The 27,346-nt window shown below is 37.6% G+C and overlaps 1 protein-coding gene across 6 annotated transcripts in view; it reads left to right on the top strand.

The window, feature by feature from the left end:
* The window catches only part of FBXL4 (F-box and leucine rich repeat protein 4), a 64,324-nt gene continuing 46,522 nt past the window's right edge, over positions 9,545–27,346 (top strand). Inside the window, exons 1-3 of one of the 6 annotated variants that reach the window (XM_013992716.2) lie at positions 9,545–9,563; positions 24,887–25,004; positions 25,656–26,239. In XM_013992716.2, the coding sequence (XP_013848170.1) occupies positions 25,728–26,239 (512 nt within the window). In that variant the 5' untranslated portion in view covers positions 9,545–9,563; positions 24,887–25,004; positions 25,656–25,727. 6 annotated transcript variants of the gene reach the window in all.

The raw sequence follows: 27,346 nt of genomic DNA, 5'->3' as shown, positions 1-27,346 counted from the left end.
ACAGGTATATACATAAGTATAAACATGTATTTATTTATATGCAATGTAAATTACTGTCTCATATCCTTCAGCATTTCTATAAATTATTGTTCCCATTACTGGGGCTGAACTTTGCGTTTAATTTCAGAAAAGACTCCATAGCACTTATCTGAGAGAACCAAAGAATTTTAGTGATGGCAGCTTACCACAAACACCAAGTGTTTAATCTGGATGGTTGATGGAAGTTCACCCCTAATTATTTTGTTCTGATTAAGAATTAATACATCCTTACAGCAGCTGAGTGTGAAAATCTGAACATGGAAAGTGATAGAAAATATGACGAGAAGGAGCAAGAAAAAATTTTCAATGTTTTAACCTAGCTTTTACTTTAAGTTAAAAAGTGTATTGGAGTATTTCTATTTCAAAATATTTGCTAGATATATTGAATAGATTCTACTTTAGAAGCAAGGTAAATTACATAAAATAATCATTTTGAACAAGTACACATGAATGAATTGTTCCTTATTAATGATATAATATACATCTTCCATTCAAAGGTATTAATATCAATCCTTTCATTATGCAAGATTTTTTTCCAGCTACAGCATTTCAATTAACATAACCCATCTATTTCCATATGAACAGGGATCTGTGCTAATTTTATACTAATTCCTAAGATGAATAATTGAGATATTGGATGCAATGCCTCAAAAAACTGAATCTTGTTTGGTGCTTGAAGTAACAAGTCCTGAGCCATGAGTTAATCAAGAAAACTATACATAGGTCTTCATTACCATACCAAGAATCAGCCCACCAATAAGGAAATCACTGAACATGCACATTTAATGGTGTAAAATTCAATCACACTTAACTCAGTCTGAAAATATCAGTATCTTAATAATTCCTTGTGTTTATATAGACTAGAACCTTTCCTGTGGTGAGAGCAAATTTCTTTTGCATATCTTTGATTAACCACATTTAAGAGCAGATGCCATTATCTGCACTTGACAAAATATCAAAAAGGTGAAGTAACTTAGCCAAGGTCACGTTATTAGAGAGAGATCTAAATCAGCTCTAGGCCTCTTGGCTGCAATTAACACTCTCCTGTATCCAGAAATAAACAAGACAAAATATATTTCTATACTCAGATGCTTTCAAAATATTATAAGATCTTAAATGTCACTGTCACCAACCTCTGTCTCCCTTCCAGTGATACATAATAAATGAGGAAGTGTGAAAAGAGAAGGAGGCACCTGACAGCAGTTTTGAGGCCTTGAATCTGGAAAAGGATATAAATGGACACCAAAGATACATCTAAGTACCCAACTATTGTGAGCTGTGGCTTGGTCAGAAACATTATGTAGTATGGTTGAAGGGTTGCTGTTACATGATCATTTGTGAGCATGGAATCAGGTTCAAAGCACCTAGTCATAATGTGGACCCCTTTAAAAATGCCAGAGGGCAAAGGTTGCCATGGATGCGGTTCTGGGGAGCCCCAGGTGCTGGTCAAACATGGAATAAGGGGTAGAAGTTTGAAGGGGAGGTGAAGAGGGCAGAGTAGTCCTAGTCTCTTGGTATGTCCCCAGTCTTCCCATAGAGGTAATTTTGAGGCCTGGTTGGTACTTGCATCTAGACAGAGAGTGCCAAATAATGAAAGAGACAGAGAGGAGAAGAGCTTAGATTAGAAGTTAGGGTTGGATCTCCTCAGAAAAGAAAATCATGGACTTGGAGAAGAGACTTGTGGCTGCCTGATGGGAGGGGGAGGGAGTGGGAGGGATCGGGAGCTTGGGCTTATCAGACACAACTTAGAATAGATTTACAAGGAGATCCTGCTGAATAGCATTGAGAACTTTGTCTAGATACTCATGTTGCAACAGAACAAAGGGTGGGGGGAAAATGTAATTGTAATGTATACATGTAAGGATAACCTAACCCCCTTGCTGTACAGTGGGAAAATTAAAAAATTATAAAAAAAAAAGAAGTTAGGGTTGGTACTAGATCTGGATTGGAAAATAAAAGGCACATCCACTCTCATATGACTCTGTCCTCTAGCACTGGAGGTGAAACCCATTTGTCACCTATAGATGCTCTTTAGAAATCTTTCTAGTCATATCATTATCTTATCCTAAGTAAAGAGCTTTTGAAAATTATAGAACAATAAACTTTATTTCCCAAATGCTCTAGTCTGTTAACTGCCCTCCCTGAATGCATGAAAATGTGGTTGTTTTTCTAAAGGGATAACTTAAGGCAGGTAAAGCACAACAAGGTCACCTCAATAGCAATAGGTAAAGGAGCAAGATGTCCTCTGTTTAGATATATCAATAGCAAAGCTCACAGAGAACGTGAACTGACTGCTTCAACACATTTCCAGAAGATGAAGGTATATTAGAATCCTGAAGAAAACAAGGCAGAGAAAATTTTGCCCATAAATCAGCAATTACTGGTAGTTAGTCAATATCACAGGTTTGATAAAGTGCCAGAGTCCACTAATGGTATGAGAACATTAAGTCTTTGGTCCCAAAGTCACAGCAAGACCTTGCTCAGATTTACTTTGGAGCTGTCTGGGCTAGGAGCTCTTGCTGTGAATAACAAATCTGATATTTTTCTCATGCCCTCATTTCTGTGCTGCACTTGCACTTGGTGAAAACAAAAGCAGGCCAGAGCAGGATAGCAGCTCAAGATTGGCATTAGTAGTTGGGAACTTTGACACATAGAAAGCTAAACTCATCCTGCTCATGTAATTCTTGGCACATGCCAGAATCCTATCTCCAAGACCCTTTAAGACTGACTGCTGCTTTCCTCAAGTACCTTGCAAGATGGGCCAGCTATAGTCCTCAGAGACATGCTCAGAGGTAACGAACCTGACTACTATCCATGAGGATATGGGTTCGATCTCTGGCCTCACTCAGTGGGTTAAGATCTGGCATTGCCATGGCTGGGGTGTAGGCTGGCAGGTGCAGCTTTTATTTGACTCCTAGCCTGGGAACTTCCATGTGCTGTGGGTGAGGACCTAAAAAGCAATAAATAAATAAACAAACAAAGAAAAAGATGCCCACTTGTGCTATAGTTGCATAGATTTTCTCTTGCACCTGCCTTTTCAGTAAAATGAAAATAGAATATAGATTACCTCCCTCTATTCCCCAGGAAATTTAAAACCATCTAAAGGAGTCACACACATTTAACAAGGTTGTATTCATTTACTGCCCTGTTCAAGACTCCAGTTAAAGTTGAGATATTGCTCTGCAATATTGGTACTTGGTCATGCTACGTCTTTAGAGTTCAATACAATATTTGTCAAGTGAAATGGCCTAAAACTTTCTAAATTCAAAGTGTAGTTCAGGGCTCAGCAGCATCCATATCACCTGGGAGCTTGTTAGACATTCAGAACTCAGGCTCCACCCAAAATCGGAATCTCTATCCTAGGAGGTTCATATGCACATTAAAGTTTGAGAAGTACTGGCATATACGGCTTTTGCTATTTTTAGTACAAATGGTATTTGTTAGGCATTCCCTGTAAAAGAATGCCTGCTTAGATTCTCACTAAGCACAGACAAAATTGGAATAGAATAGGGCAACAAACACAATTTGTATGTGAGGTCCAAGTCTCAGTCTAAATGAACATAAATTCTTATTAGTGGGAGAATAAATACTGTTATTGTCCTTACCAAAAAATGGCCTCTCCCATCCTCAAAATATGACCTTCACAGAAAGTAGCTCAAAAACCCTTCTTCTGAATTTCAAATACTTGTGTTGTTTCCCTAAAGAGGTACTTTTGAGTGATTGCATTAAGCTTGCTTTCTAGCCCCGCCAACGGCTATGGAAAAATATTCATTATTAGGGAAATAGGACATACAAATATGAAATGAGATCAAGACCTCACATCCTATAAAATAGTTCAACACGATATGAATAGCAGTCTACTTAGGAAATAGTAAATAAAGTGCTGGGTCCGTAACAGATCGATCCCAGCTGACCATTGTTAAATCTTGTCTGGCCCATCTCCAAGATGCTTGTGCTGTCCTGGCAGTTGCAGGCAATCTCAGGGGGCAGGAGGCCAAGAGGCGGGCGGAAAGAGAAATGCTGCCAGCAGCCCAGCTTGGCTTCTCACCCTCTTCTTTTAGTGACTTGCTTTGTGAGTCATTTGATTAGGAGGAAAGACCCCCTACTCTAAAGCAATCAGATCTCTCAGCGTAAAAGACTGAAATGATAAGCAAGGAAAAAAATAGCAAAAGGAGACTGAGTAATAGGGAATTTTTTCCTTGGTAACACTTTGAGAAATGCACCAAAGAGGGAAGTCTATTTCTCCTCAAAACTTGGAGACCTTCTACCAGTTTATAACCAGAAGAGAGAAGAAAAAAAGAAAGTACTTTAAAAATTTTTTTGTATATTTCTTTGACATAGAAGATTTTTTTCCCAATAAGGCACGGGGAATTCTAACCAAGAAATCCTCAACAGTTATAGTATCACATCCTGTGCATTTAAAGATGCACTTTTAGGGAGCATCTTGCCAGATGACCTTTGACCTTTCACACACTATCCACGAGAGATACTGCTGGATGAAGGAAATGCACCATCAAAGGGTACTACTGGGTTGGGACAAAGCTTTATTATTAAAGTTCACCAATTATCATGAAGATTTCATTTTAAATTATGGTTAACAAATTATTCTTGAGTCACTTGTATTTACTAAATACATTATATTATTCACATTAACTAGATGAGGAAAATATCCCCCCTCCCTTTTTTTTAGCTGTGCTGGCAGCATGTGGAAGTTCCCAGGCCAGGGATCAGACCCACACCATAGCAGTGACCAGAGGTGCTTCAGTAACAATGCTTAACCCACTGTACCTTAACCCTCTGTACCACAAGGGAACTCACAATATTTTTGGTTCAATAACAAAAATAGAATACACTTCTTTATGTTACAACAGATGTGGGTAATGTGGAAAAATCATATTTTTATACTTTTTAGAATAAATACACAGATGATGTTACAATGGGGAGAAATAACCACACTTGTGTCAGGGCACAAATAAATGAATGAATACCGAGTGTTCATCTGGATAATCCCACTCCCTCAAATCTTCCACTGAGGACAAAATAATTGTGAGGAATTAAAGACTCTGAATTATATGCAACATTACTATTGAAACCCTCAGAGAGTCACATATTGCTTTTGCTTTACTTGTGTGGACAGAGAATCTTGGCTTTTTTTCTATCAACTACCACGCCACTCTGTGAAGAGACCACAGGGATCCGTTTAACGCAGATACAGAGGACCTCTTTCAAAAGCATCTCCATATAAAAAGGAAAAAGTAGGAAGGAGAAGGATTGTAGCCTCCATTGGGCTTCCTGGAGGTCCGGCCCACAGGCTTCATTTTCACAGCTGTGTATTCCACTCATCATGGAATCACAGGCATGAAGATGTCTCTGGAAGAGATCTATTCTGTCCACTGTCTCCAGGTAGTGTTTCTCTGTATTCTGCTCGACCACTGACATCTTTTATTAATGCTAAATTTTTAAGTAAATGATACCAGCTGCAGAAGAAAGAATAGTACAAAACAGCACAAACAGGATAAGTTAGAGAAGTTATTTTGAAAATACATACTTCAAATATTTTTAAAAATATTTCAAGGAGTTCCTGTAGTGGCTCAGTGGAAACGAACCTGGCTAGGATCCATGAGGATGCAGGTTCAATCTCTGGCCTTGCTCAATGGGTTAAGGATCTGGCATTGCCATGAGCTGTGGTGTAGGTCATAGATGTGGCTCGGACCCTGAGTTTTTGTGGTTGTGGCGTAGGACAACAGCTATAGCTCCAATTCAACCCCTAGTCTGGGAACTTCCATATGCCACAGGTGCAGCCCTAAAAAGTAAATAAACAAATAAATAAAAATTTTAAAATAAAAACACCCCAGAGCTCCTATTGTGGCTCAGCAGGTTAAGAACTCAACATAGTGTCTGTGAGGATGCGGGTTCAATCCCTGGCCTCACTCAGTGTTGCTGCAGGCTGTGGTATAAGTTACAGATGTGGCTTGGATCCTGCGTTGCTTCCATATGCTGCAGGTGCAGCCCTAAAATGAAAAAAACAAAACAACAAAAACAGCTATAGCTCTGATTTGACCCCAAGCCGGGGAACTTCCATATGCTTCATGTTGGGCCCTTACAAAGAAAGAAAGAAAGAAAGAAAGAGAGAGAGAGAGAGAGAGAGGGAGAGAGAGAGAGAGGAAGGAAGGAAGGAAGGAAGGAAGGAAGGAAGGAAGGAAGGTAGGAAGGAAGGAAGGAAGGAAGGAAAGCAGCAAGCAAGCAAGCAAGAAAGAAAGAAAGAAAGAAAGAAAAGAAAAGAAAAAGAAAAAATATATATGTATTTCAAGATATCCCTGCTAGGCCTGGGTAAATTGTTTAAAGTTTTACCTAGTTATTTTAGACCATCTTACTGGTTTGTAATTAGTATTCATGTAATTAGAAGTCATAAGTTACAAGACCTATATTCAAGTCTTGGCTTTGCCATCAACTTACCATAGGTTTTTGGGTAAATTACTCACTTTTTCTAGGCTTTGCTTTCCTCTGTTAACAATGGGAAGGATTAGACTAGGATGAAATTGAAGGTTTTGTTCTGACATTTTGTGCTGGAAGGACTCAATTTCTGATCCTCAACATGTTTTAACAAATATTAATAATATTCATATATTTGCATACTACTTTATAGCTCACAAAGTGCTTTCACGTGTACGATTTCTTTTAAATCCCTCCAGTGCCTGTGAGTTAGGCATGTTTCGTAGACATGAGAACAAGCTCAGAGAAGTTGTAGTTTATCCAAGATCACAGAGTTACTTAGCAAAGCTCCTCCCAAGTTCAATTTTCTTTCTATTGTATTCAGTTCATTCAAGATTATGATAATATGGAAGCATGATTAGTTAAGATTTGTTAAATCATAAAACGGAAAAGTGGTATCATTAAAAAAAAAACTCTAGATTTAAAGTCAGAGCACTAGGTTTTATGGCGAGTTCTGACACTGATTTGGGGAAGTCATTTAACCTGTCTAAGCCTCAGTTTCCTCATCTGTAAAAAAAGGGATTTGCACTTGCTTAAAATATTTATTTTCTTCTCAATGGCCGTGACTATGTCTAGACTAATTTTGTGATAGGTTAATATGAAAGTGAAATTTTGTCTAGATTGTAAGAGGTTTTTAGACGGTACACTAGAAGTTCCCTGGTGGCTCAGTAGGTTAAGGATCTGGTATTGTCACTGCCGTGGCTTGGATGCTGCTGGCACAGGTTCAGTCTCTGGGTGGAACTTCCACATGCCACAGGTGCAGCCAAAAAAAAAAAGTACACTAAAAGACTACTTCTACTGCCAGTTATTTGTGCTCTTTAGCCACTGGTGTACTAAAAACCTTGGGCTAATATTACTGATTGAATGCCACTTTCCAACAAACTAGTTAACTTAAGATTTCTCAGAGGGGTAAATTATTTTGGCTGAGTATATAAGAAATGTATGGAACTGCATTTTCTGAGAGGTCTTGACAGAAGAACATACTGGGGAACCAGTGACAGAAAGCCCAAGAGAGCTCATTGTGAAGACATTTTTGGTCCTCCTGGCAGCATGGTGAATGATATCTCTGCCTCTCTGGTATAGTATCTTATAGTCAGGCTTACTCTTTGCCTGGGAGGTTTATAAATAGTAGACATTTCTTTTTAAGATGAAGAAAAATCACTTGAGAATAGTGGAGGGCATAATGGCAAGTGTTTCAAGAGTTAGAAACAAAGGAGAATTCTGAACCTGTTGCTTCTTTGCCTGCCTCCCTGTCTGAGAAGAACATTGTGACTTTTGAAGCTAACACAGAATGGATCACAACCAGCCTGCTGAGCTGGTGACTTTATGCACAATTAAGCTTTGTTGGGACTTTATTTGTAATAGCGCTGTTAGGGCGTGGGATGCTGTTCAGCTCCAAACAACATTCCATTTGATAAGGAGGCATTGGTTCACCCATTAAATCAGCGCCATCACCAACTGATAACACCCTTTTCCTTGGCCTCACTTGGCTCTTCCGCCCAGCAAGCAAAGTATGGCAATGACAAGGCCCTTAAGATGAGAAGATTGGAAGGAGATTGATTGAACAATGATGGTCCAAATTCCATCTAGTCATAGAAATGGAACTTTGCCCTAGTCTTCTCCTTTCCTTAATTATAAACTTACATGCTTTCCAAGTAGATCTTCAAGTACCTTTAAAAACAAAACTAAACAAAAACACTAAACAAAACAGCAGCACCAATGCTTACATATCAAAAAAAGCACCATCTCTTACATATCAAAAAAAAAACCCACCAAAATAAACATGTAGAAAGGTGTACAAAAGATAGGCATCAAAAGATATGAATAAGGGTGTTCATAGTAGCATCACTTGTAACAATCAAAACTAAAAACAGTTTTAATGCCAATCAGGAGCAGAATAGTAAATAAATTAGGGTATACCTGTACAACAGAAACTCAAGAAATTACCACTCCACTCAATAACATGAATAAATCTTCTAAACCTAATGTTGAGAGAATAAAGCCAGATTTAAAAGAATGTATACTGTATGAATCCATCTACATAAGTCAAATTAATCTCTGGTATTAGAAGTCGGGATAATGGTGACCTTTGAGGAGGAATAAAAGGTAGAGGTTTATGAGAGCAAGTGAGAGGCTTCTGAGTGCTAGTAATTACTTTTTTTTATCTGAATGGTGAATACATGGGTGTGTTCACTTTTCATCAAACTCTGCACATATATTACATATATTTTTCTGAATACATTTTATACGTCAATGAAAAGGTTACTTAGAAATTATATTAGAAATGAGAAATTGTTTTAGTAAGACTGAGTCTGAGTGCTCTATGGACATCAACCCGATAAATCTCACTGGTAACCATAAAAGGGTCAGTTTCGTTTATGTACAATTAATTATTTGTAATCCCCTCTTTATTTTAGAATAGATTAAAATTCACAGAGAAGTTACAACATGGTCCAGAGAGGTCCCTTATACCACTCAGCCATTTTCCCTTTATTGTTCCCTTTATTGTTAACATTTTATGTTACAATACTAGTTACAACTAAGAAACAAACACTGGTACATCACTATTAACTAAATTCCACTCTTTATTCCAGTATCCCTAGTTTCCCCACTAATATATTTTTCAAGTTTCAGGATCCCATTCAAAATACCATGTTATATGTAGTGGTCCTGTCTTCTAAGGGAGGGAGCTCTCATCTGTGACAATTTCTCAGTTTTTCCTTTTTTTTTTTTTTCTCTTTCATTAAATTAGCAGTTTGTTCAGGCTTTTTAAAAATAGGGCACCTGGGTTTTCTGATGTTTTCTAAAGGTTAGACTGGGTTTAGGGGTTTTGAGAATGAATAGTGCAGAGATGAAGTGCCCCTCCCATGACACACTATCAAGGCACGTGGTATAAACTTGGCTTATCACTAACAGGTTTTAACCTCCATCTGGCCAAGGTAGTGTTTCTTAGGTTTCTCCACAGCAAAGCTGCCTTTCTCTCCTTTCCATATTCTTTGGAAGCAAATTATCAAGTGGTGGCCACACTCAAGGTGAGTTGAGGGTGGAATAGGGATTAAGCTTCAATTCCTTTAAAACTTTTTCATTTTCGTATACAATTTATATTGCACATCATATATTAGCTGAGTTCATGCATATACTTTATAAATAAATATCCTTATAATTTTGCCTAGATAGCAAGTAATGTGTAGTTCAACGTTTCTTTATTATTAAATGTTTTCCATCTTAATGGAAATCTTGTAACGAGATAAATATGCAAACTAAAAAAAAAGGAGGTAACATTGTATTTACTGAAAACAAAAAATGATTAAGGGAGACTTTGAGAGCATCCTCTTCAATCGAGATAATGATCTTGGGTTTCAGAATGTTGGAAGGAAGATGAGCCTGCGGGAAAGACCTGTATCTGAGGCGGAAGAGGTTTGCAAACTTCGTGAATAATGCCTTTAGAGCGCCTATAACTTTTCTTCCACTTTTCCTCTGAGAATTTTAACACTCGTAATCCCTGTGAATCCCCGACCCAGCAACTCTGGACTGAAGAAGCTCTAGCAGGACTACACTACAGATGGCGGGCAGATGAGAGGAAGAGATTATTTCCGCAGTAGATTTGCGAACTGCGAACGCTGAGAAGTAACTGGTAACGTTCAGCAAAGGACTCCGGCCCAGAAGGCAATAGTAGGAAACCCCGCCCCTGGGCGCCGGAGAGGGCGGTCCAGACGCCGCCGTGGCCCCGCCCTGTCCTCGGCCCCGCCCCTCCCCGCGGCCAGCGCATCTTCCTTCCGGGTCGCGCTGGGCCGGGCTCGCAGCCGTCGCGCCGCTGCGCGGGAGCCTGGGAGCCGCCCCCCGGCGCCCCGGCCTCCCCGCGCCGCCCGGTAGCTGTTGAAGCCCACGGCGCGCGCCTCTCCCGGACCCTGCAGGGTACGGCCCTTTTACTTCTTCCTCCTGCGGGTCTCCGTCTTCCTCTTTCGACGCTGGGGCTGGGCCGGGCCCGGGCGGAAAGCTTCGTTTCGGGGAGCTTGGGCGCTCGTCAGAGGTCCCCGCCCCGGCCTTCCGTGCCCCGCTTCCCGCGCTGCGCTTGGGGGCTTGCTGGGATCCAGCAAACAGCTTAGTTGCATCGGGCACGGCTTCTTTGCCCCAGTTTTTCTGTTTCGCGTGAGGCGTCGCCCCGCGCGCGGCGCAGGGTTGTTTACACCGCGGGGTTGGCGGGTAGTGCTGACCCTGCAGCCCCAGCCCCGAGTTGGCCACCTGCCCGCCTGGGTGCTTGTTGCACCTGTGCGTGCTGCATAGATTTCTTTCTGGCACCCGTTGGTTTTTGCTTAACTAGGCCCCTGCCTTTCTTCAGGACTGCCACGAGATACCTGGCAGCAGCCCTGTTTCTGTGTTTAGGGGTATTCTTAGAATGTACTGAGATGGTGAACATCGGCTTGGCCTCCTTGTCAACAAGTTTGCTATGGGAGTGGTTTTGGATTTCCTTGATGTTTTCCCAAATGCTCATTGCCCCAAAGCTTCGGATGCAATCACTAATTAAAATATACAAATTAGGAAGTAAAGATGATATAAACCTGGGGTCAGGTAGTTGCGTTGGCAGATATGTGTCTGACTTTATACCCTCGAGGACTCACACCAGGTGCGGGGATCGCGCTTGCTGTGGTCTGTGGGAGGACCCAAGTTGCCTTTACTGCTGCATGGCGTGCACTTAAGTTCAGACTTATACTTACATTTTTTCCCCCACTTAGAGTTCACTTCATGCTTCTGCTGTCCTATATTACTTATTGTACCTGTTCGTTGAGTAGAGGGGAGATTTTCCTAATGTATCAACGCATCTATAGTCCTTTATTAGATACTAAGTTCTCTTTCTTTTTTTCTCATTCTCTCTGTTTTTAAACTACTGTCCCAAATTTCGGCTTTTCTGAGCCTTACATTTTCATGCTCATCCCGTCTTTTTTTGGAGTCGAAAATCAGAAAGATCAGCTTAAAGTAAGACGGTTAATACTTTTTTACTAACGCCACGATCCAGTAATGCATTTATAGTCCTCTGTACAGTGGAATCTTAAAACGTTACTATTTACCTTTTACTTCTAAATATGGTCAGTTAACAAAAACTGCCCCTTCTTTCTCTAGGGGTTATTAGTCTCATTGCCTCATCCTTTTAAATTTTGCTGCGATCACCATAATTGGTTTTAACTTCAGGGATCTAACTCGTATCCTCTTAAGAAAGACCTTTTGCCACATGAATTGTATATAAATACCCACCTCTGTTTTCCTCTAGTGCTTTTAATGGTCTTATTCTTCATATTTAAATCTTCAGCCTACCTCATTATATTTTAGTGTAAAAAGGCAGTAAGGCTGGTTTTTTTTTTTCCTCTCATAGTTTTTTGCCAACGTCTCTATCATCTTTTGTTGAATTCTCTTTTTCCCTACTGATGGCAAGTACTACATTTACCTGAGACTATTTCTTGTATATTCTTGGAACTTTTTCTGAATTAATGTTTGGTGATCTCTGGCTTCCTGTGCTGATACCATGCTGCTCTTACAACTCTAGCTTTATAATGTGTTTTAATGTCTAGTGTTTCAAACGGTGCCTGGCATATTGTAGACATCACTAAATATTTTTGGAATAAAATACATTTAGTGGGGGTAAGTTGACTTCCTTTTTTTTTTTTTTTTTTACCCTTTTCCTTCCTACACCACCCCATCTTTAAAGTTTCTACCTCTTCTTGAGATTATTTTTAGCTTGCCCTTCTCATTGTCAGTTGAATCATTAGCCATTATTAAATAAACCCCTTCTCTTGCTAACAGAATTTTCCAGGTTAGATTCGCTCCTCAGAGAACCTAGAAGAGCAGCTCAATTCAAATCTGTATGTCTTTTGACTTTGCATTGTGTACTACTAAGTGGAGTGTGTATGCCTCATTGGCTATGACTCAGGTCATTCTGTACCTGGTTTCAGTAGTTCTAAGGGATAAAGGCCTATAGAAATAAATGATCCTTGTGGCTGTCCTATGTCCATTTGTATTTTACTATCCCAGATGAACATCTTAAATATAATTCATTTTCAAGTGTTGCTAGAGTAGATACTTAGCAATTTATTAGGTCATAATAAATATACATTCTTAAAAAAAATCAAATAATACAGAAATAGCCAAAGGAGAAAAGTGTTGAATGCCACCTATTCAGTAACTCCATTCCCCAGAGATCATCACTATTTAAGCATTTGTTCTCTCTCTTTCCAGACATTAAAAATACATGTATACAAGTTTACATGTGTTTCATAAATGGCAGGAGACTATATAATTTTCAGCAACTTCCAGTTACTAATAATTGATGAACATCTTTCTGTGTCAATGCATATGACGTTATATCTAAAAGTCTTTTTGATATTTCATTGTAGGGATAACCCAAAATTTATTTAGCTTATCCCCTATTGATATTTAGGCTATTCCAGATTTATTTCTATTAGAAACAAAGCCTTGGGGATGGCTTTTGTGTGTGTATATATATTTGTACATTTATTTAGGGCCTTAGTATGAATGTTTAGATGTGGAATTGCTGGGTCAAAGGCTATATAAATTTAAAATTATGGAAGATTGTTCCACATTTCTCTTCAAAAGGTCATAAGAGTAAATTTATACAATTTGTGAGACTGCTGCCTCCTATTGTATCATTGCCAGAAACTGTTAAGGCTGAATTTTATCCTCCTTGAAAGTTAGAGTCTCATGAATGCTGGTGGAAGACATGAGATCCTGAGTTCGAGACAGAGCATAACAATAACAGTAGCCAGAGAGTCATCATTTTCTTGTGCCACTTCCTTGAACCCTAATTTCCACAGGGTATTGTAGCCAGATTTTTCTAACACATGCAGTTGATTGCATTACAGGAGATGTACCCTGACCTTAGGGAACCTGACTCTTTCATAATAGGCTGCAAGAAAACCTGCCTAACCTTTGTCATAGAGCGAGGGACATTGTCTTTATTAGTAAAAAAACCTGCCCTCTACTCTAGAGGGAGACCTCTCTTTATCTGCTGACAGTGTTCGAAGCTTAAATACCCTTGAAAAGATAGTCTAGAACAGAGAATGTCAGTGCCCCTGCTTATAAGATGTGCAGAAATGTGAGAGACCTATGAAGAATTGTCCCAAGACAATCACTGCTAAAATATCATTTTTTACATGTTAGTAATTTTATGGGTGAAAAGTACTATTTTATTACTGTTTTGATTTTGCATTTCTTTGCTTATTGATCAAGTTGAATATCTGTAAATGTCTTATTACTTGCCTGTTGATATTTTTTGCTTAGTTTTCAGTGTTCCTCTTTTTCTTATTGATTTATAATAGCTCTTTACATGTAGTGACTATCAGTGACTTGTTATACCATTTGCTAGTATTTTTCATAGTTTATTCTTTAAATGCGTCTGGGAGTTTTTACCACATAGAATTCTTTAACATTTATGTTGTCAGTTCTGTATTCTCTTCTTTATGGCCTTCTGAGTTTCCACCCCAAGATTGTTAAAATACTCTTTGTATGGGTATTCTCTTATTGGATATTTTGTGCTATATGTTTAGATTTTTTTTAATGGTTGCTTTGATAATACAGATGACCCTTGAATAACATGAGTTTGAACTGCACGAGTCCACATGTATGTGGATTTTTTTTTTCAATAGTAAATGCTCAGTACTACACAATCCATTGTTGGTTGAATCTGCAGGTGTGGAACTGCAGATAAGGAGGAACCATGTATGTGCAGGGCCAATGATAAGTTATACATGGCTGTTCAGCTGCGCAGAGGGTCAGTTCTCTTAACCCCTGCATTGTTCAGGGATCAACTGTATTCCAAATTTGCTTTTCTAAATGCACAGACATTTTCCCTAAACATTTTGATAAGCTTTCCTTTCTCTGTTTTTTGGCTTGATATATTTATCATACTATATCCTGATTTATTATTTTCTCAAAACTGACAAATCAGTAAGCAAAATATGTTAATTTCTTACTGTGACTGTGAATTTGGTTAGATTCATACTTGTAGATTACTATATTTGTTCTCAGTGGATTTTAATCTTATAAAGTCTAAGTAAGTTTTTTTTTCTGCCCTGTTTAATGATTCCTGCCTTGTAGTCTGTGTTGTCTGATATTACTATTCCCATTTCTATCAGATTTGTGTGTACTGGATGGGTCTTTATTACCCATGTCTTTCTTCCCACTTTTCTACATCATTTTGTTTACTTGCCTCTCTTATAAATATCAAACATCATCTAGCTAGACTTGTATTTTTCCTTCTAGCCTTCCTTCCTCCCATTTGAAAATTTGTCTTTATTCATTTATTTTGCATTGGTTAAAAAAACTTTTTGATTGGGATACTTTCTTGAGTAATGTTTAAGAAGAGTTATGGGAAGTATACTTGCGTGTTCAGAAATAGTTTTCGTTTCGTTGGTGCTTTTTTTTCTGTGTGAATAAGAGTTCGATTCAGTTCTTTAATATTTCTAAAATATTACAGAATCTTCTAGCATTTTCATCAACTTCAGTCCCTTCTCAAATTCATTTTATATAGATATTAGATTTTTTGCATGTGTTCCAGGTTACTTATTAATTTTTCCATTTAAAATTTCAATTTATTTTGACCACCATGATTTTAATTTCTAAGAACTTAAATTCTTTTTTCTTTAAAATTAGCCTGTATTGTTTTTATGGGCTATTAATTCACACTAAAATAATGGTTATTATTTTAAAACTCTTATTTTTTGCATTAACTTTTGTTGGTGACCATTTGCTCTAGTTGCTCAAGTTGTTTCTCTATCTGTAAAGTGGTTAATTTTACTCATATGTATAAATGTAGATCTGTAGTAACTCATTTGTTCCAGTCAGGAATCTCTCTGAAGTCATGAAGTTCTCTTTTCTGGAGACCAACTGAGTGGCTGGGGCTCTGAGTTCAGGGTTTGCCCTGGGCACAATGAATAGGCAGGACATACCAACTAGTAGATATCTTTTCAGGGTGTGCTGGTCAAGAACAGATTTATAAGCAAGGATGCCCATAAACAAGCCAATACTGGGCTATCACATCTCCAACTTAACTGTCTTGGTCCAAAGAAAAGACTGAGAACAGAAGCGTACAGAACAGTTCCGTTGCCCTAAGAATTCCTTTGTGTGGCCCCTTTGTAGTCTTTGGAGAAAACTTGTCTTCTCCCCTAACTCCCTGGTAACCACTGATCTGTTTTCCTTCCCTAATTTTTCCTTTTCCAGAATATCACATATATGAAATTAAACAATATGTAGACTTTGTGCGTGTTTTCTTTCACTTAACAAAATGCATTTAAAGAGTCATCTCTGCTACTGCCTGAATCAGTGATTCATTCCTTGTTATTACTGAGTAGTATCTCATTGGACAGGTATACCACTATTTATCCATTTGCCTGTTGAAGGACATTTTGGATATTTCCAGATTGGAATAATTATGAATAAATCTGCTATAAACATTTGTGTACAGATTTTTGTTTGCATATGGTACACTTGGGTAAATACCTAGGAGTAGGATTGCTGGATGGTTTCATAAGGGTATGTTAAATTCTATAAGAATTTATCAAACTTTCCCAAAGTGACTGCCGTTTTGTAACATCCAATTTGATATCATCTCAAAATTTGATTAATCTGTATTTAACTATTCCCATTTAGTTTTAAGATATTAAATACTATCTGTCTTAGGGTTTATTCTTTTGAAAGTGCTCTTAAATGTTTGCTAGTACACACAGAAATACGTCGTAAAAGAAAAAAAAATGATAAATTGGAGTTAAAAATTGAAAGCTTTCTTTAAAAGATATTATCAAATAGATGAAAAGGCATGCACAGACTGGGAGACAATATTTGCAAAACATATATATGATAAGAGATTTTATCTAGGATGTATAAAGAGCTCTTACAACTCAATAAATAATAAGAAAACAAAAACTACATTAAAAATGGACAAAATGGATATTTCCCTAGAGAATATACAAATGACAGATAAGGGCATGAAAAGATGCTCCACATCATTACTAGTCACTTGAAAAATACAAATTAAAACTATAGGATATTACCACCTACCCTCTGGAATGGCTAAAGACTGACAGTATTAACCATTGGCCAAGATGTGGAGCAACTAGAACTCTCATAGATTGCTGGTGGGAATATAACATGTTACAGACATTTTGGCCCTAGAAACAACCCAAATGTCTAACAACAGGTGAATGAATATGTATAAAAGAGGTGATTCAGCACTAAAGGAACAAACTACTGATAACAACAACAGGGATAAATCTCAGTTATACTGAGCAAAATAAATTATACACAAAAGTACATGCATATATTTCACTTATATGTAACTCTAGAATGAAAGACAATCTGATTCATAGTGACAGCAAGCAGACCAGTTTTTTTCCCTTGGCACAAGAAGTGGATGGGTGATCGGAGGAATAAAAATATTCTGTATCTTGGTCCTGGTGGTGGTTGCATTGACATGTGTCTTTGTCAGAACTCATTGAACTGTATACTTAAAATGGGAGTATGTGTTTTGGAATGAAAGTTATACCCCAAAGTTAATTTAATAGTATTACACCTTTTAAATTAATTGTTCTTTTAGCTTAAATGGCTAGCAGTGACATACCTATGATCTTGTACTTGGATTTTTGTTAGGAACTCGCTAAATTCAATATATTTTTATTGGGTAAAATGCTCTTTACTGTAAAGTACAAATGTAGCTAGTATTTGGCTAAAATAAATTCACTTTTACTTCATGATTTTAACAGCTAAAGAGAGTTTTTTTTTTCCCTCCAGTGAATCCATTATAATTATCCTCAATCAGATATTCTTAATTTTTAATACTCTAGGTTTTAGTTTAATATACATTGTGTGTCTGCTAAGGTTTAGGATTATTCTCATTTATAGTTCTCATTCAGATGCTTTACTCATCATTAGACAATAAAGAAAAATGTAAAATAGAGATAATATAGTACAGTGGCATTTGTAAATAAGGTACTTTCTAGTATCTATCATACCTGTGTAATTAGAAACATGTTCTTTCTTTGTCACCTGTGAGATATTATCTTGGTGGGGGGAGAGGTTTTCCAGATCTATTGTATCAGAAAATGACCATTCATTTGTACTGCAGTTCTGCTATTTTTTTTAACCATTGATTCCTTAATTCTTTTCTCTTACTACTAAAGATTATGAAACATTGCATAAGTTTGTTAAAATATAGGAAAGAAAGGGGAAATAAAACATCCTGTGGAACCAACCATTGTCGGTTCCTAGTTTAAATTGATTCTAAACCTCATCCTTTGTTTTCTGACAAGTTCATTCCTAGTTTGACTAGTTAGGCACTTCTTGCTTAGTCCTCACCAACTAAGGTACTCATTAACTCAGTAGACATGCTGAACAACTCGCTGTGTTGCATACTTTTTGTATTCTTGAGACCTACTTTGATTCTCAGAAGAGAGAGGTACTATTTACTTCTTTGGTTTCAAGATTTTCCCCTGGTCTTTAGGTGTTGCTTCCTGATTAATTCCCCTGCCTTCTCCTGCTTTATTTGCCTGGATTTTCAAAAAGGCTTGAAGCTGGATAGGAGGCTCTGTCCTCCCTGTTCATCCTCTTGGTATAGTGAAGAATGCTACCTGTTTATTTGATATTGGGACCTTGTTCATTAAAAACTATAATCATAGTAAAAAGTCTTAACTGGAGAAGAATTTACTTAGAGGAGGAGAGAGGCACATAAATTCACAGTATTCCATACCCAATAGTCTCCTTACTGACACTGTTACTTTTTTTCAATTTACTATGTTGTAAATAATCATGATGAAGGAAAAGGGGTGCTTTTGCTAAGACATGGCCTTTGCTCCTCCCCAGCATCTAATACCAGAACAGTATTAACCTGTCTTTTTACCCTTACTCTTAGATTATTGCCTGTCTTGGCCTGTCTCCTTTGCTCTGAAAGTATTCCTTTTTTCAAAGAACTTCTTTTTCATCCACAATTTTTCCAGTTCTCTCTAATCACCGTGTGGTCTTAACATAGATTTGGAGTGTTCAAAAAATCATCATATTTGAGAAAATAGCTTTCTTTTACCTCTCCAATCATCTCTTCCATGAATCTTCCTTTAATTTCAATCAGAGTTTCTTTGTGGCCAAGGTCAGGTCTCTTTTATGTATTCAAGGTTGCTTTTGTACTAACAGAAGTTACCGCTTTTTTACATTCTCTTTGAACAGTAAAATTTCAATATATATACTATTCCGTATTTGAGGGCTTCAAGGAAGGTCATACATTTGATTCTTACCTATTGTGTATCCATTTTTTATTATCCATTTTCCCCTCTTTTTATTCTTTTTCTTTCTTTTTTCTCCTTTTTTTAGGGCTGCACCTGAGGCATATGGAAGTTCTCTGGCCAGGGGTCGAATCAGAGCTATAGCTGCTGGCCTACGCCACAACCACAGCAATGCAGGATCTGAGCTGCATCTTTGACCTACACCACAGCTCATGGAAATGCCAGATCCTCAACCGACTCAGCAAGGCCAGGGATCGAACCTGCATCCTCATGGATGCTAGTTGGGTTCATTACCACTGAGCCACAATGGGAACTCCATTTCCCCCTCTTTTTTTCTATATCCCAAGATATGGAATATTTTTTTTACTTCATTTTTTGGTCTATATGTGCCTTATCTTGAAGGGCCACTGGTTTTATTTCTGTGTTTAAACTTATTTAATTCTCTTCTGCCACTGGTAGTCTCAAAACAAACAAAAAAAGTACCAGCTCCACTCCCCCAAAAAAACAAGAATACACGTTAATTGAGCATATATTGCCATGAGCTAAGCCCTAAGGATGTAGTTATAATTAAGACACATTCTTTGAACTTGGAGAATTCGTAGTCTATTAGGAGAGAAAAAATATCTCGGCATGTGAGAAATGGCACACAAAATGAAAGAGCAAAGAAAAGGTAGGTGATGAATCAGTCTGAACCTTCAAGGTGAGTAAGAGGGTGCTAGGCAGAGGAAGAGCAAGATAATTCCAAAGCCACCCAGCCTGCTTGAAAATGCTGAGGTGGGAAAGCACAGGTGCAGTTGAGGTCATAGTGGATGTTCTGGTGGCTCTACAGGAAGGGTGGTGGAGTTTGGAAGTGGAAGGGACATCTAGAAGCCTGGGAAGTTCTTGCGTATCTTGTTATCAAAAAGCCTTTCTGTAGTGGGACTTCTGTATATTTTACAAGAATGAGGAGGAAGAAGACCCAGGAGGAGACTGGGAAGTTAGCAAAGAATCGGGGGTGGGGGGATGTTGGGGCCGAGAGATGGAAAAGCAGGTGGTGACCTAGAAGCCTACAGGGGGCAGGCCAGGGAAGAGGGCTGATTCTGAATGTCAGTGGCTGCACCAAGTTCAAATATCATTCCATTCTTTTCTTGATTGATATTTTCCTCTGTTCCCCCATGTTTTGATTTTTTAGACTCAACCAGAAAAGTCCTTTCCTCAAAGTAGTATCTCTTAATCAGTTTCAGCAGGATTCAGAAAGGGTAACATTTAAGGTTCAGCCTTTTTTCTTGACGTGTTACCATATTTTGCACTCTGTGACATTTTGGTAACATCCTGCAAGGCTGAAACCTTTAAATATGCTTGAAGTATTTTCTATGAGTGTATGGGCCATTGAGGAATATGCTTGAAATATTTTTAATTCCAGGGAAGAAAATATTTAGATCTGTTGTCATAAAAAACGGTTATAGTTGAAAGAAGGTAGGTGCTAGAGCAATTCAACAAATACTGATACTTACTGATCATCTAGTAAAGGCTTATAATCTCTATCTTATTGTTTCTCTTCATTAATTCTGCTTAAACAGTCATTGTTTAGTGACTCCATTTACTCTTCTATGTCAACCAACCTACTTCTTTTTTCAAAACCTTCATTTTCTTTCTGTCACTTCATTGACATCTCTGTGGGCTATTTCACAAGTAAGTATTGTGTTATGACTTGCCTTCAGTGTATGCCTATGCCTTTTTCCCTGGCCTTTTTATTTTTGCCCCCATCTTTTCACTTTAATGTAAGTTGAGAATCCTCTTTGGAGTTTTAAGCTTGCTTTCCAGGTTCTTCCATCACCCTGTCAACCTAGCTTTGAGTTCTTCCACTTGCCTCCTTTTGTTGGCTTCAAGAAAGGCCCCTTTCCTTCCTCCCTGCTCCTCTGCCGGCTTCTCTGCAGCTCCTGCCATCCCGCTTCTCTCCGCCTCATCGACTCCCCATCTCACTTCAAATCTCAGTAGTAAACATATGTTCTCCCTTGTCTCTACCTCTTAATTTCTCTTTTCTACTGTTATTGCTTTCTCTGTAATTGTATTATTTACTTTGTTAAGCATTTTATAATATGAAAGATGTAGTTGGCAATAAAGTTGTATTATAATAAAATCACGTTGTATAAAGCAAGTTGCTTCCTAAGGAGTATATGAAAGTCTCATGACACAGGTTAAAGTGGCTGTTGTTTTGTATTCCTTGATCGTGCTAAAAGTTCAGTGTGTTGCAGAGAATTTCTTACTTCATAGCCATTGTTGCTAAGTGGTTGAATTAAATAACTTATAAAATATCACCGTGTTTCTAATTAAGATTTTCTGTTAAATGGAAAAAAAAATGATATTTTTATATGTTGTGAGAATCCTTAAAATTTAACATGCCTTTTTGAATCAACTAGAAAAGAAAATGTTCCCTAAAGGTATATATTTTATAGTCACCTTCTTGGACAAATTTATTGTACCAGACTAATATCTATTTATTTGCACCACGTGAGAAAAATAATTTTGTTTGTGAACTCCATTCTCCTCCTAAAGGGGAATTATTGCACCTTTTGCATTTGGTTCATTGCCCACTGAGATATTCATTGGTTATCACAAATTGCTTCCAGGCCTTGGCAAGAGTCCAGACAGTGCATGGACAGTTTGAACTTGTGCATTGGTTGTTGCTGCCCACGTGAGTCCTGAAACTGTGGGTCTCCTTGTGTTTTCGCCTTTATTTCCCAGGGAAAAGTAGAGTGAACTGTCCTTTCTTCTCCACATGCTCATTCCCACCCCTCCCCCCAAAATACTTTCATGTGTCATCTTAGTTGATTGGAAAGAAGTTTAGAATCAATGAAGGATGTTACCAATGGGTTTATACACTTCCCTTTTTTATTTCTATGCTGTGTTTATTTTCCAAAAGGGGTTTTAACTTCATTACGTTTTTCCAAATAGTATGGCTGGGAAAAGAAATATATTTGTTTTTTCAATACTTTAAAAAAAAAATACAAAAAATTTTTTTATCATTTAAGCTCTATCTCACAAAAAAATTAACTCTATAAAGATTATTGTTATCCATAGTGGGGGAAAAAATAAAGCATCCATTTACATTTCTCTTCTACACTGGAAGAAGTTTGAACATATAATACATATGTTTACAGTTCATAACTCACTTTTACATATGTTGCCCTCAATGCAAGATTTTACTCAACTTTAACACAGCCTAAAAACAATAGTACCCACATGACAGTCTTGCTGCTTTTTGATATTATCCCATAACCTATTATAGTAAAAGCTAGCTGGGAAACAATTATAAAGTTTGTGGCTGGGTAGGTCAAATAGAGTTTCTTTCACAATTTGTCTCAGTCTTTTTGTCCAGAATGATTGTGAAAGTTCTCATGAATGATGATATCTTATTTTGCAGATGTTTCTGTGGTTTTATAAAACTATTACTTTCTGATAAGTGCAGTTTTATAAAGAAAGTAACAGGAGCTTAGTTGCAGCAATTTATAGACTGCGGAAGGAGAAGTGATAGCCAAAGATTATATAGTCAGACTCATCCATCCATCTTGACAGATAGTTTTCTGTCCTCCCCTTGAAGATTTCCAGGGTTGAAACATCCACAGTCTTCCAAATTAGCTCATCTGTCAATTGATTTGGATACTTTTACATTATTCTTTATTTCCTAAATTTCTTTTTTGCAGTTTAAACTTATTTCATTAACTCATTTTCTTTTATGAAAGAGAAGGGCCAAGAAACTTCTTTGGAAAATTACCCTCCTTAATTTACCTGTGGCCCTCTTTTGAAATAAAGTATGTATGGTAAAAGAAAGGGCTGTGTCATTTCAGGTTTTAGTATTAAAGATTTGATATTCGTGCATTTGTAATTTTTTTGGCAGCTTTATACTTATAGCAGGTGAAATGCTTGATTAAAGAAGGGCTATTGACAGGACATTATAAATCAACTATAATAAAAAAATTGTTTTAAGAGAAGTGCTATTCTAGATAATTATTTTTCCCTACGTGTCCTATACTTCAGCACTTGGTGTTATATGTCCTGAGCTGAATCTGATTCATTGACTCATGATATATCAGCATTAGAGCACATGCTGTAGAAACATCTTATTTATTTTAATACATGCTTTGTTTCTCTCTCCCAGAAAATGTATTGTTCAGAGTATTCCATTATTTCTTTTTCTTAGGTCCCACATTTCTCTGTTTAGTAAGTCTACCTGCTGACTGTCCATTACTGGGGCTCATTTTCTTTTGCAGTCTCATGCATCTTTAGGAAGAGGTAGGCAGTTCTGTGTTGTGGAAGCGTCCCTGCAAAGAAGAGGTTTCACTTCTGTCACTGCTAGTTCAGGACTACTTCTTCTTTTTGGATTTTTTTTGTCTTGGGCATGGTGTAGGGATTCTCAGCCATGAAGGTAGTATGAATTTGGGCCCACACTCTGCATGGTACATGCCTAAGTGGGTTCTGCTTTCCCTCTGGTGACTTCCCCCCTCCCCTTGCCTAGATTAATGTCAAGCATCCTTGGGCTTCCTGGCCAATGAGCTAAGTTTTTGTCTTCCTGCTTTCACAGATAGGGTGATTTTTCCTGAATTTTGACTTTAGGAGGGTTCTTGCACATGTGACCTGTGGCTTGAAATAACCTCTCTGCAGGGGTGTTAGAAAGTCCCCTTATTACAACCACTAAGACCTATGACTAGTCAGGCTAGCTTCAGCTCCTGCTCTCTGCTTTTTGACTTTCCTTTTGTTTCTCACAGCTGTGGGTTTTTCTTGTTTAAAACTCAGCTCTTTACTGTGTTACTGGTTATATTTTGCAGTGTGTTTGCCTCTGGCTAGGATTGAGAGGATGCTGTTAGTGATTTTTTAATTATTTTAGGCCTTTATAATTGTTTTTGTTTGCTTCTCTCCTTCATGTCAACATGTCAGATATTTTGTGCTTGCTAGATACTGAGTACTTTGAGAAATGAAATCTTTGACTAGATTCCTTCCTTCAAGAAACTGGGGCCTAATGTAGACCTTCGTGGAGTGAGGGCTTGTATCTGATATCTGAAACAAAAATGCTGCCAGAGAATAATCCTACTTCTAGAATAAAGAGTTTGGAAAGAGAATGGTAGAGGCAGAGAGATTTGAGTAAAACATGAAGATGGTTTAGAAGGTGACAGTTTACTACCTTAGACAAGAAGAGATGGGGAAAGCTTGAGGAGAGCCTTGAATAATCACACTGAAGGATTTGAATTGTATTTTGTAGGTAAGAACAAAAACCATGAGAGGTTTGGGTGGGAGAGATATTTAATGTTTTGTAATCTTACTGTCAGCGTTTTAAAAGGCTAGCAGTTTTCTCCATTAAAAAGCACATTGCACATGTGCCATCTTTTATTTAGAAATTAAACTCAAGACTTCACAGGCTAAAAAAAAAAAAAAAAAAAAAGGGTATGTTTGATTTCCTTGTTTGAGTAGATGAGAGATTAGGTAGTCAGTGCAGACAGGGGCCCGGCCTGTGTAGTCAGCTGGTAGAGCTGTCTGGGAACAGTGGTGGCTGCCAGGGCGGGTCAGGCCTCTTCTACAGTGGTCCTCTTGACTGTTAAACATTGCAGACGCCTCCAAATTTTAGAAATCACTGTTTGGTCCCAATGCAGTTTGTCTGTGGGCACAATTTGACTCATAAGCTATGGATTTGCATCCTCCATATATAGAAGAGATTCATTAATATTTTTTTATTCTGTAATACTTTTTTAATTAGATTTACCATGTTGAATCATTTTCTGCTGTACAGCATGGTGACCCAGTCATGCGTATACATACATTCTTTTTCTCAAACTATCTTCCATCATGGTTTGTCCTAAGAGACTGGGTATAGTCCCCTGTGCTGTACAGTAGGGTCTCATTGCTAATCTATTCTAAATGTAATTGTTTGCATCTATTTTAAATATATATTAATCAAAACTGTCCACAAAAATGCAGAAACATGTGACCTGTTCAAACTGAACATTCTGTACCTAAGTAGTAGCTATTTATCTGTGATAATAATCTTGTTGGGATGTTTGACTTCCTAAGTTAGAAATAAAAAATATTTTCTAAAACTCGTCTTACAGGTAAAAGAATATCCTATTTCTACATTTGTATCTGAAATCAGCGTGTAATTTTCCGCCCACATGGATGAGTGCCAACTTTTGCATTTCCAGTGCATATCCTACGACCATTCTCCCTGGGGTGAGTGATCTCTGAGAGTAGCTGGCAACAAACTGGATGCCAGCCAACCGTGGATGCCCTAACAAATAATGCTAAGAGTTATAAATTAAACACTATCTGGCAATCTGTAATGTGTAAGGCAGTTAATTTAGTTGGTCTGAATGAACTGTCAGCTCCTGAAAACTATATTCCCATAATGTGAAATCTGTATTTAGCATGTTTGGAAGTAATAATTAACAGTAGGGAATAATTTGTTAAAATGTGAAGTTATAAAATGCCTAAGATGTTTTTGGATTTATAGCAGTATTTTAGTGGCTCTCCATATATTTTAAGTAATTTTAGTTTTAAAAGTTCAAGGGCTTAGTATTTCTGGAAGGATAGTTATAATTTGATATAAAATATGTTTCTTTTGGTCATACATCTTCCATTGCCTTTTAATATCAGTTTTGTTTCTCATATAGCATAAAATTGTGTACTTTTTCAATATTTAGATTTCTTAAAAGTACGTTAGATAAATTATATTAGTGATTCACATTTACAGTGAGAGTTGTTTTTTCTTTCCGCTTCACTCTGGGGAATTACATTGGGTCAAAAGCCTGTTTATTACCTTTATCCATGCATTTTTCTGCTTACTTATATTATTTTACTTCAGCAAGCCATTCATCTTTTTAGAACATCCTTCAAAGAGTTCATGCGTCTTACCGAGGACACCTGACCTTTTGAAGCCTCATAATTCACATCTAGATGTCACCGGTCTTTCCCATGTTAACAGTTCTGACTATGTTTTATTATATGTGCCTTCGGCGCCGAGCCAGGATAGCTACACGAGGAGAAATAATGAACAGCCATAGGACTATAGAATCAAACAGCCGGGCTTCCCCTCTCAATGCAGAGGTGGTCCAGTATGCCAAAGAAGTGGTTGATTTCAGCTCCCATTATGGGAGTGAGAATAGCATGTCCTATACCATGTGGAACTTAGCAGGTGTCCCAAACGTGTTCCCAAGTTCTGGTGACTTCACTCAGACGGCTGTGTTTCGAACTTACGGAACGTGGTGGGACCAGTGTCCTAGTGCTTCTGTACCGTTCAAGAGGACGCCACCTAACTTTCAGAGCCAAGACTACGTGGAACTTGCTTTTGAACAGCAGGTGTATCCCACAGCTGTTCACGTTCTGGAAACTTACCATCCTGGAGCAGTCATTAGAATTCTAGCTTGTTCTGCAAATCCCTATTCCCCAAGTCCACCAGCGGAAGTCAGGTAAGACTCCTTTTATAATGATCACGTTCTAAGACTAAAAGCTTTTCGTTGTTTTAGTGTCGGGGGGTCTTTTTTTCATTGGAAGCATTCTCTTAAGTGATTTAAACAAATCCAATTTTAAAATTTTTCCTTGGTTTTCTAATAGGGAAAGAAAAATCACACATACGAAATTTAATGCATTCTTTATACCCATAAAACCTCACACCATAATATTCTTAGATTGTGAGATTTGTGTGTGTGAATTTACTATATATGAAAAGCATGATTCGAACTAATTGGGATAAGAGCCAGTCTGAGAAGTTAGTTGGAAATATGATTTCTAACATATTGTCAAACAGGTGTCATGATATTGATTTTAAATGCTTTAACTCAAAGTTGCCCTACAGAGTGCTACTTTAGAGGAGGTCCTTAGGGGATTAGCTTTAATGTTAGGTGGATGTTTTTGTAACAGGCATATTCACTTAAAAATAAATGTTGCTTTAAGTATTCATGCATTCTCCCAAAAAATCCTGTTTATTTACATCATTGTTTTGCAAAGCAGCATCTCTCTCACTCTCTCATTTTTGTAGTCTAGTCTCCTGATTTTTAAAAATACAGTTATTTGATTAGGTAATATCTTAGCATGGTTCAATAATCTAAAAAGTACATAATGCAGTCTGGCGTGTACCCTGTTCTCCACGTGCCTAGGATCCACCCTGCCTCAAAGAAATCACTTTTATCCACTTCCCTTGCTTTGTTCCATAGTTTCCTTATGCAGATATAAGCAAATACTAATATATTTTAATTTTCTTTATACACAAAAATAAGCACACTATTCGCATTGTTCTGAACCTTAATTGTTTCACCTAGTGCTATGTTAGATCTTTTCATTAAGTCCAAAGAGATCTTCCTTATTCTTTTGTACAGTACCAGGTCAAGCACAGTGTATGTGTATCCCAGCTTATTAACCATTCACCTATTGATGGGTTCTTCACTGTTTTCATATTTTTGTTATTATTAATATTAATGCAGTAAATAAGCTTGTCGTGAGTCACTTCACATATGTGCGAGTATATCTGTGGGATAAGTTGCCAGAAGAATTGCTGGGCCAAGGGGCTATGTATTTGT

Source organism: Sus scrofa, chromosome 1, assembly GCF_000003025.6.
Source record: "Sus scrofa isolate TJ Tabasco breed Duroc chromosome 1, Sscrofa11.1, whole genome shotgun sequence".
Classification (NCBI taxonomy): domain Eukaryota; kingdom Metazoa; phylum Chordata; class Mammalia; order Artiodactyla; family Suidae; genus Sus; species Sus scrofa.
Note: the sequence above shows the minus strand (reverse complement) of the source record. Positions and strands in the feature narration are given on the sequence as shown.